Source organism: Periophthalmus magnuspinnatus, chromosome 16, assembly GCF_009829125.3.
Source record: "Periophthalmus magnuspinnatus isolate fPerMag1 chromosome 16, fPerMag1.2.pri, whole genome shotgun sequence".
NCBI lineage: Eukaryota > Metazoa > Chordata > Actinopteri > Gobiiformes > Gobiidae > Periophthalmus > Periophthalmus magnuspinnatus.
The window spans coordinates 24,973,283-24,985,174 of record NC_047141.1 but is presented as its reverse complement, the minus strand read 5'-3'; the positions used below and the strand labels follow the sequence as shown (position 1 = coordinate 24,985,174).

Here is an 11,892-nt window from a genome sequence, read left to right as displayed (position 1 = left end):
AGTCAGGACTCACTGCCACTGTCTGTGCAGCTACAACCACAGCCGCCCGGCACCAGCGGGTCACGCAGTCCAACATAAATGTGCTGGGCCTCAGACATGTTTAAATCTCCTCTAATGTGCTGGAGCAGGGCAGCACTCAGAGCCCTGAGAGACTATTCTTTTGGGCATTTAGCAGTTTATTACACAGGTACTGCAAAGCTTCCCTCAATTCATTTTCTTTAAAGTTTAACATTGTGAATTTCCATTTCTCATCAAATAATTTTAGCTTATTTAAATTCAATTTTCAAAAAGTTATCTGATTACAAAAACGCACAAAAATGCAACAAAAGCATTGCTCCTTACTGACACAACCAGTCATTAGCTGGACTGGCAGTACAGGTGTCTTGCAGTCTCTGGTGTCATGCGGGGGCACAGCTCAACCCACTGTGCCACTGCTGCCCTCAAGTTTGATACATTATGGTTTGACGCTGGGTTTTGTCTCTCAGAGCAAAGTGTGTGGTTGTTCTGCATGTGCGCTTGGGACGTCCACCCTGTTGGCTCCCGGTCCGCTCTTCACTCTCTGTCTCTGGGCTCGGGGTGTGTTTTGGCTGACTCCGCCCGCCTCGCGCCGCCTCTCCCGTGGACCGCAATGATTTAGAAGTTCAGGAATCCCACGTGACGTCAGCCCAGGGTGACGTTATGCTTCTCTAAATAGATCGTATTGTAATCTTTTCTCAGTCCAACGTGGTTTCTTCTGAGAGACTGCTTCACATTTTCTACATTTGTTTGGTAAGTTGAAAAGCATACTTGAGCACGCGAGCTTTCGTGCATGCGCATCTGCTGGCTTTGTGTCACACAGCACTTCAGCTACTTTTGTCTCTTTTCTGTGCAACAGCTTGCGTTGAGTTCGCTTCACTGTTTGACGAAGCATTGTTTCTCATCATTTATTTGCACGGAGGGTAATAGAATATAAAATACTGGATCGGTTTTGTGTGAATAATTGCATTGCCATCTCACTCCATCGTTGCCTGTTGACTGTTGAAGTTCAACTCGAGTCAAGTGCTGCTGCTCGGATCAGTCCATATCTAGCGCACAACAACACAAGGGCACTCGTGGTAATTAATGAAAACATTAGTGCACCGCTTTCTCATTGCACTAGACGTTTTTGTACCGCCCGAGCGCTCCCTGCGGCTTTGCACCATTGTCACGCCTGTCCCATCTCCGGATAGAGCCTTTAACCGGCGCACGCTGTGTCCTGTCACTGCCCGGACGAAAACTATGCAGACTGGAAGGTTCGTTTACAATTATTTCAAAAACTCAATCTCATTTATGATTTATTTATCCGAATTAGAAGTGACCAGTATGACGTCATTCTGCAGCTTAGTCAATATTTGATTAAATGTTGTCGAGACGCGGAGGTTTCTTTGAGGAGGGTTGCTGACAAGGCGTGCTTTGTGACCGCTGCTCGTGTTTTAATCACTCGCTTTTATTGCGTTTATGTGACAACACTATCAATAACCACTTGTTTTTAAGTGAATTCATTATGGTCTAGTTTTATTCCCTGTCTAGTTTTAATTGGCTGCATCAATAGTTTAAGATATGTGAGTGTGGCACGTTATAATTATCTTTTGGCAATAGAGAAATACTGACATGTTTTGATACAATACACCGAGCTACAAATGATCAAGTATGTATGTATAAACAACTTCATTGTTGAAAACACACCTTAATCTAATTTGAAATTTAAACTATTGACTGTAAATTCATATTGTAATTAAATAAAACCACAAAAACATAATCATAGGTTCACTTAACTCAAAGAGATAATTTTGTGCCCTTTCTTGTAGTTGTAATCTTGTAGTTGTAGTAGATTTGTCAGTGGTAAAAGATTCATATTGAGGTTGTTGAATTCATCAAAAGTTTCTGTGCATCTGGTTTTCTTTACATTGCATTTAAAGGATTTAGATAATTGTCCTTTTTTATAGGAAATCCTGCACTGTAGATTTTGTACATATGGGCCAGTTTTGTTTTGGTTTAGAGCTAAATGTTTGGTTTAAGTGCATGGGAAGTTGCTTCAGGCATTGCCGAGTTCATACCACGGACCTGAGTTGTCAAAGTGTAGGTGAAAGGTATAAGGAGGTTTGAATGACCACGTTTCTTTGTGTGTGCCATAACCCCCAAATGCCTTTCCAGCTAAACCCTCTTTTCCTCACCATATTGTTTAAATTGTTCTATACGACCTACCTGGAGAATTCTCCCCTGCTCCACATGAAATTGAACTCCGCAGCATAATCCTTCCCCCCTCTCACATCAGGATTTAGTTAATGTAAAGTGTAACTAAATTTCCTTTGCTAACCTGAAACATCTATATCAAAGAAGAACAGCCAAGTGCTGTTTCCAAAGTGAGAGCGGTATGTGCCGATACGCTTTTCTTGAAATTTTGTGTTGAATAAAAAAGCTAAATGAAAAAGGCTTTATTTATTGATTTGTGTGTTGTAAAATTTATTTCTCCACTTTGTGAAAAGATAACATTTAAAGGCCTATAGTTACATAAAAACAGCATATTCAAATCATGATACTCGATACACTTGTGACACAACAGTGGAATGCAATTTTCAACCCATAATAATAATTTCTTTAATTTTACCATACGGTCATAGTATTTCTGATAATGGTTAATTCCCGCTCAAATAAGTATCTGGTTTCAATACTAGTTTTACTATTGATCAATTTTGGAGATAACCCTACAATGTAATGGGTGGGATAATTTTTCACTTCTTCCATTTCCCTTTTTGAGATATGTTGAATTGTATTGATGGAAGTATCCTTTTTATAAATCATTGTTATTCTACATAAATATACTCATAAATTAAGCGATCACATAGTAATAATATTCACCTTAAAAACGTATAAAGTAACATTTTTTGTATGCTGTTGGTGTTTGTTGTGTGACAGCAGAGCAGGTGAGTCTAGGGGCCGCTCTGCAGGGCCCCTGTGGTGAGAGAAGCAGAGCTGAGCTGACACAGAGACCCTGTCCAGACGCAGTCCTGCAGCCTCCATCATGAACTACAGCTTGTTAGGAAAACAGGACTGCCGCGCTAAACACAATATTTGAGTGTTTTGACTGAGCTTGAGGAAATAGTCTGTACCCATGTAAAAGACACATATACACCCATAATGTATGAAGGCATTCATGGTTGACACGGGACATGCAGCTGGACTCATGCAAATCATTTTGTGTAAAATGTGTAAACAGCAACAGCTTTTGAAAAAGTCACGTACTTTATGTCAATTTTACCATTAGCACACTCTCACTTCCCTTGTATTGGTTGTATTGATGTCACTATACTTCAGTGCTGTTTTGGGGGCACTGAGAATCTTGCTTTCCAGTTTTTCTGCATTAATCATTCATAATCACATTGAAATCACAAGTTCAATTGTCACAGTCAAATCGTAAAAGCTGCATTTCTTAGTTTAGGTAATATACTGTCCTCTGGAAACAACAAAATATTCTGCCTTTTATGGAAATCACTTTCGAACCCTGTAGCTTATAGACCTCTACAAATATGTTCTGAAATTAATGTGATTCCTGAATTAGTTTAGCAGTTCATATTTCAGTGTTCTCTCAAATATTAATACTCCTGGATGTATTTCAAATGTGCACTGTGAATTGTCTCCTAATTTGAAAGCACTTCACTTTGTCTCGCGAAAAGCCAACCACTATTTATTTTTTTCTCCACAGTTGTATGAGAAACTGATCAGAGTGATGAATGCGGACCAGGAAAGGCCGTTTGTGTGCACCGCCCCTGGCTGTTCTCAGGTGAGGAGGTCAAAGAGTGCACATCTTTGTACCTGAACTGTAATAAGAGCATTACATAGATGAGGTTGCACGCACATGGAAGAAAAGAATCAAAGTTAAGTCATGGCATCGACAGAAAGCATAGAGGTTTCATCAAAATCTATTAATCTGGGTAAAATGACATGTTTGGTGTCAACAAGTGACATCTTTGGCGTTAGATTAACCAAAACAATACAAAAAGTAAACAAAAGAACGATCCTATTTGCTAATAGGTCACTAGTAGGACACTCTGAGAACTTCAGGGACTGGAATCCTGCTGGTGCCCAAAGTCAGGACTAAACATGGGGAATCAGTGTTTCAGTTTTATGCAGCTAAAACCTGGAATGGTCTTCCTGAAGACGTGAGACAGGCCTCTACTTTGACAATGTTTAAATCCAGGCTCACAATGGTTCTGTTTAGCTGTGCATATGACTGAAAGGTTTTTACTCTAAACTCTTCTGTTTTAATGCTCATTTTATGATGATTTGGTTTTGATTTGTTGTATCGTGATTTTAAAGTCTTTCTCATCCTGTAAAGCACTTTGAATTACTTTGTGTACAACTTGTGCTTTACAAATAAACTTGCCTTGCCTTGCCCTACCTAGTAGTGAAGTCCTTTATCACACAATAGAATACTTAATGAACTATTACTCATGTAGTTAATATTATAAAGGTGCACTATGTAACTTTCCCAGTAGGGAGTTGGTTGTAATGGACATATTATTATTACTTTTCCTGGAATATTCCACATTATAGCATTCAACTTATCAGCTGTATTTATTCAATAGTTTTTTCCCTTCAAAATACATTTAAAAACAGATTACTATTATTATTACGAGCAGGGGATCTCCACAGATCTGACCTGGTGGTGTCCCTTGTGTGTCTCCATGGAGATGCCATACTATGGCCCATTCTGGACAAACCAAACAAAAAATCTCCATGGAGATAAGTCTGTCACTGAGGAAAACATATTTGGATCAACAGTGTGTCTTTGCTCTGTCTCGATAGCGGTTTCCCACAGAAGACCATTTGATGATCCACCGACACAAACATGAGATGACCCTCAAGTTCCCTGCCATAAAGAACGACAACATGTTATCAGGTAAGTTATGGCCACCGTCTTCACAGGAAATCTGCAGCTCTTCTACAGGTGTGTGCATGTGCATCTGACTCATGCTCTCCAACACACGTCCATATTATCAACACACTTTACAACATGTCTGCACCTCCCCTGTGCCAATTCACCCAGACAGAACAGAAAGAGCACGGGTATATATATATATATATATATATATATATATATATATATATATATATATATATATATATATATATATATATATATATATATATATATATACATACATACATACATACATACATACATACATACATACATACATACATACATACATACATACATACATACATACACACACACACATAAAAATACACACTCACACACAACTCAAATAATGTACCACTGGGTATGTGGTTCCATTCAAATGCAGTTTTACAGGGTTTATTTTCAAGTTGGGAGACAAACAACAAGCATACATTTTTAAGACATACCGTACTTGCTAAGCAGATAAGATAAGCAAAAAAACATAGGCCCACCCAGGTGCATACTGGGCTACCTGTACTAGCCCACAATTTTCCCCAGGCAACTAATCCAAAAGAAACACAGCAAAAATGATCAAGACATAAACAATGAAAAACAAAAATAAGCAGGAGAAAATAGGAAAGGAATAGGACAAAACAAAATTGGCAAATTAGTTTGACTTAAACATAAATAATTAACTAATAGCTCCTACATAATAAATTGGGTCAAAAAACAAAATAATTCATGTCCATATATATAAAACTGATTTTGAGAGTTTTGATGCATATAAATTTAAAGCTGCATTTGTATTTTCCATTGGGCTCCTGTCCTTATTTCACAGATAATGGTCTGAAAACTTTGTCTTTGCACTTTTGTTTTCCCCATTAGATTAATATTCATATCACAGACCTCAATTGCCTAAAATGTACTGTTCAAGGCCAACCAATGACCTTGCCATCAAAGACACAGTGGTGCGACAGCCAGGCCACTGAAATTGTACCTTTTTTATTATTTACACTGAACAGCGGGATTGGATTTTCTAGGCCATGTCCTCATTGACCTCTACAGCATCAGAGTTACAATGCTTCAAAGTATTATTGTTATAGCCTACTATATAGTTAGGGCTCAGAATCAGTGGTGACATTGTGGTAACTTTGCAGGAGAGACAGAAATGTTTGAATATATAAAAAACAAAATTTTCACTTGCAAAAATGGCAAGACATTTTATAGCATTTTTATATAAACTTTTCTCACCAAATGTACCACCCAGGAAAATAGCATCAGATCTTAACAGGACTAAAAGAAACTGAAAACTGAGGCTAAACCAGATCCAAAAACAAGTGTAAACCACAAATTATGTACAAGGACTAACCCAAAGGAAATAAAAAAAAATAAAAATAACATACAACATTACATCGTATTAGATTCTTTTCCAGTGCTACTTTTATAAAAAGGGGAAAAATAAATGTAAAAAATGTAAAATGTTCTTTTTTTGAGAAAATGTGTATGTATAATTGTTAAAAGCATTTCAATTAAACATCAAAGTATTTAAATTAAACATAAAGTTTCCCATTTCTAGGCAAAATACATTAAGACAAACAAGCAAATTAAATTAATGTTTATTTAGTCAAGGCCATGGTTAAGAATTTTAAATTGTTTTTATTATATATTGCAAACAGTTTTGAGGTAGGAGAAGGACAGCCAATGATCCAGTGGTTTTACAGATTTTATTCTTAGAAATCCACATAGTGTTATATCTTTGGTTCACCATTACTTTTTGTTCATTCCCCAGTCGATCCAGAATAGACAAACAAAGTCTTAAATTTGCTTTTAACCTTTAAAACAATCCTGATCCTAAAATCACCCTCAGCCATGTGAAACCTGATCCGTGTGCACCCCCCAAAGTCAAGTTGAACCCTGCAGCTCCACAAATGAGACCCTCCTAACTCTGAGCCTGCTCTGGGCTCTGTCAGCTCAAAAAATCCCGTCAAAAGGGTATATTTTTGTTTTACATTAACATAAAAAACAACTTATTTTGTACATAAAAAAAATAAACTTCTTTTGTAAACAGTGAGAGGACAAGAGCTCACATTTTATAGAGAAAAGTTATTTATGGATGTGAAAAAATACAACATTTAAATTGTTATGAAATGCCCTTAATTGTACTGAAGTCACAATATATGTAAAAATGTAACTCTTGGCCAAGTACCAGTACTCTATATCCAATCTTAGCCCACTCTCTCTACTGAATTGTTCAACATATTTTAGTTAAGAATATTTCTTCACTTATTATAAACATATGCATGCTACTACATTCTTTTACATTTAAAAAACAAGATAAATTGCAGAATGCGTCCTATATATTTGCTGTCTTTGTTTTCAGACCAGACCCCCACACCGACACGCTTCCTGAAGAACTGTGAGGAGGTGGGGCTCTTCAGTGACCTGGACTGCTCCATTGAACAGGAGTTCTGCAAGGCTCAGGAAGAGGAGGACAGTAAACAGGTACCACCAGAAGAGAAGAACCCCCCCCCCCTCCTCCAGATTATAGAAAAACCTATTTGAGCCAAAAGTCATGACCACCCACACCCACAGGGATGTCAGCTGGTGCTGGGCTGTTCTCTGCTGAAGAATAGACTTACATTATAAAAGACAAGATCAAAGATCAAATTGTTTCATTTAAAATAAATACACTGATACTCAGTTTATATAGTATTTCACTTGTATTGGCTATAATTACTGTATGTCATATTTTGTTTTTCTATGTCTTATTTGACACATGAGTTGTATATGTTATAATCTTTATTGTCAATAGATTGGTAGGCAAAAACTCCTAAGGTCATTTTCCATAGGAACAAAACATTTTGTAGCATTTTGATCTCACCAGATCTCAACATGGTTGCCATTATTCTATTATCAACCAAAACAGTTTTTGAACTCATCCTTGAGATCTGCCTTTTATAGTGTATTCTACACTACAGTGTTTTAGGGTGCGTTCACACGTGTCCTGGTTTGTCCCTGTTTAGCCCTTATGTAGACTTGGTTTGCTCTTGTTTTACTAGAATAGTTCTGGTTTAGTAGTGTTCTTGTCTAGGTTTAGTCATAGTTTAGTCTCTATTTTGATGTGTTGTATGCAAGTGTAAACGCAGCCTTAATCTTAGCCATGTCACTCCTGAACACAATTAGTCTTGCTGACAGAGACAGACAGGCAGGTGAACCTCTGTGACCCCTGACAGGAACAGAGATCCAGTTCTTCTTAGACTTCAAAAACACTCATAGAACACATAGAAACAAGGTGAGTTTCTGTAAAAGACCTGACCCAGCATTTGCATCGCTAGAACTCTGTGATCATTTATACATTATGGATTCCCCCCAAGGTACCTTCACCTTAATGCCTGTCACAGTAATTACTATTCTGACTTATCATTCAACATATGATACAAAGAACAACATTTTTTCAGGTTCGGTAATGATCATGTGTACATTTTCATTGCACTAGTTTTTCATACTTTTGTGTAGCCTGTATGATAACATTGTAGCTGTATTTGGAACATTTTTCATCAGGATTATCTTGCTTTACAGTTATTGTGTCAGTGGCATAAAGTAGTTTCAATATTATTGTTATTATGATTCTTTTCACAATAAAACATTTTATAATGAGATATATTGCTGAAGAAAATATAAATGATAATAGTGAAGTTTAATTATGCAACTGAAACAAAATCCCTAAATCAGGATTGTCCCCCAAAAATATTCTAAATGTGCAATACAGTAAAAAAAACAAAACATATGGTGCAATAAACAAATATCAAAATAAAAGTTACTTTGTATCTATAATGAGTCATATAAGTAATTTATTGAAACTCAGATCATCATAGTGCAGAAAAATGAAAAGTTCCCCACTAGAGCGAAGAAAAAATACCCATGATAAATACTGACCCATACAGTTGATTGTTTCTGCTGTTATTGAACGGTATAGTAATTATGGTGACAGGCCTACCTAAAACCTGAGGACTAGTGGAATCAGCAGCAGACAGAGGTTATCTCATGTCTGTGGAAGTCTCAGGTCAGTGTCTGGCCTTAGGGCTGTGTGGTTTGAAGAGGGACGTCCTGCAGTGTCAGCACAGGCCTGTCTGAGCAGCTCTGAGAAGACAGAGCTTCATATGGAGAGGTAAACTCCAGACGCTGGCATTTACACATTTATTTAATGTTTTTTGGAGAAGGATAAGTCATGACATCAATCACTTTTTCCACTAAAACAACATAAATACAAATTAGAACAAAAACAGTACCACTGATGGCCCCAATGGTGATTGTTATGGTAAGCTATCTGGTATAAAAATCTATGCAAAATTGCAGTGTAATTTAATGCCTTTAAACTTGCACTATACTTTTTTGGAAGGGGAGATGACCACCTGCTTGTCTTCGAGATGTTATTGCTTTGCCTGGAATGTTTCACAGTATTATACATTTCTACATTGCATTTATTCAAATGCAGGCTCCTAAAATACCTTGAAAAACATCCATTCCTACCGTGAGTGGGCTTGCTTCTTCATGGAGATTAAGAGGCAGGCAAGCGATAACATCTCCATAGAGGCAAGCAGGTGGCACACCCTCCACCAGAAAAGTTGCATAGTGCACCTTTAATGACTTAATTTGTTTATTGTGTAACAGTAATCCTTGAGATGTCAGATGTTGCTATGAAGAAGTTCTTCAAACATTTCATTTACATGTTGATAGTTTGTACCAAGACCTTGTGTTTTTCTGTCGTGTCCACATAAGAAGAGAAATGTGGTGTTGATTACGCTCTGCACTCAGGAGAAACCTGCACATGATAATTTATAGAGTTCCTCATTATCCAGAGAGCTACGGTGCCCAAGGCCAAACAGCCCCGATGCTGTTGTGATGAAGCTGCACTGGTGGAAAGAATGTGACAGACTGACACTTTCTCACCTTGAACACTGTTTGTCTGCAGAACATCACGCTGCACAGCCAGGCCCCGCACAACCAGCCCCCGCACAACCAGCCCCCACACCAGCCGCCCCACTCACGGATGGGCAACCACGACACCAGCATCGTCATCCAGCAGGCCCTGCCCTCGCCACAGTCTAGCTCCGTCATCACTCAGGCACCCTCCACAAACAGGCAGATTGGGTGAGTCCCTTATGCCTATGTTATAAAAAGAAGGAGAAAATTATTATTACTCTAGGCCTGTCACGATAATTACTACATACACAACATATTGTTCATAGGTAAATAATGTTCATCTTATCTGCTTAGTAGATTCATTTTTGTTTGTGTATATCAAACAAATATAGGTAAGAGGTGATGTATTACCTTGACATGTTTCAACGGCACCTTCAGTCTTCGGACATATTGTTCAATACATGATAGAAATTTTTTGTTCAGAATTGATCAAGTACACATTTTCTTTCCATTATGCTATCTGTTTATTATAGCTTTTTAATGACGTTGTACATTTAGAATGAGCAGTTTTAATATTATCGTGATGTTTTATGTACCAATTTATGGCACTTAACACAAAATGTGTTATTGTGACGGACATATACTAGTCTCTATGACAGACATGATGTTCTGTGGGTCTGTGTCCTGTCGAAAGGTGATCTTTGGGGGTCTTACTTCGACAGTGTCAAGGCGATGGCCGCAGGCTGAGCTGGTCCTTTGTGTGGTGCTGTCAGCTGCCTCAGTCTCAGGGGGGATGTCGGGGTTTTGTTACATTTGTGCTGTGTGTGGCTCCTAAGATTCATGTTTTGCTGTGCGCTGAGTATTGTCCCACAGCAGAGCATGCCACAGGCTCCCAGAGGATATGATGAGGTCATTGTTGAGGGCCCAGCCGTGACTGCTTTTACAACAGTTTAGCGTTTCATGCTCTAAAATAGTTCCTTTCTCTCTATGGGAAATTTAGAACAGCCTCTCAGTCACTGTCGGGTATTAAGTAACACAAACATTATGTAATAAACACATTTGTCAGTGCAGATAAAAAAACTTGTTTATTTAAAGTACTATTTATAGCAACTTATTTGTGTTTATTAATTGCCACATACTTAAAATTGTACCGTGTTTCTGCCCCGTCTCTGGTCTCGCTGCTGCGGTCGGTACCAGGCCTGTTTCTGTAGACTTTGCCTGTGGTGCTCCTGGACACGGAGAGGTTCAGGCTGAGATCTGTATAAGACCATTTAAAAACTTTTTAAGGAAGGTCCAACTTTGTCCTGTTTTATTTTTTTTTTCAGTATTGATACAAGTGAATATCTAGATTTGATTTTAGTTGTAGTATTAATTAGTAAATAAGTTGTTGTTTTTTTTTCTTCCATAAATTCTCTTTAGCTTGTTGATACTAAATAGTTCTGAGAGACACCTGTCCCCTTTTAGTTGATCAATCGATGCACAGGGCCTGTCTTAATTTGGCCAATAATGTCTTTAGTCGACTACAGGCATGTTGCTGTGTGTTGCAGTGTGTTTCTCTGTGTTGCTGTGTGCTGCTGTGTGGAGCTGTGTGGAGCTGTGTGGAGTTGCTGCTTGTGTAGATTTACAGCTTGAGGAGCTGGTGAATATTGGATGGAGGCACATCAGTTAAGCCTGACTGACACTCTGCTGGGCTCTTTGTCCAGAACAGGATGGAATTTCATCCCCTTGAAGGAGCAGCAATCACTGCTGTAACAGAGACTTGGCCTGCTCTGCCTCACCTGAGTTTACCTGTCATTAACATTCTGCACCTTCCTACAGTGAAGGCTCACATAATTATCCAGTTCATGCTTTATGATTTTTATTTTTATTTTTAAAGAAAAACACAACATTTGTGTCTTAAAACACACTAGTATGTTAGCTTTAGCATCATCATACTCCATCCTATAAATGCTTGAAACAATAACAAAGTGATTTATCAACCAAGTCATTAAACCATAAATATGGTTTATTTCAGTTGTTCTGGAAGAATAGGTTGAGTACAGGCTGAG

General features: G+C 38.1%; 1 protein-coding gene across 2 annotated transcripts in view; it reads left to right on the top strand.

The window, feature by feature from the left end:
* Window positions 1-708: 708 nt before the first annotated feature.
* Window positions 709-11,892, top strand: part of creb5b (cAMP responsive element binding protein 5b) — a 40,677-nt gene continuing 29,493 nt past the window's right edge. For both annotated transcript variants that reach the window (XM_055227551.1, XM_033981717.2), the window contains exons 1-5: window positions 709-768; window positions 3,722-3,799; window positions 4,825-4,918; window positions 7,302-7,423; window positions 9,894-10,072. In XM_055227551.1, the coding sequence (XP_055083526.1) occupies window positions 3,746-3,799; window positions 4,825-4,918; window positions 7,302-7,423; window positions 9,894-10,072 (449 nt within the window). In that variant the 5' untranslated portion in view covers window positions 709-768; window positions 3,722-3,745. The remainder of the gene's footprint in view (window positions 769-3,721; window positions 3,800-4,824; window positions 4,919-7,301; window positions 7,424-9,893; window positions 10,073-11,892) is intronic.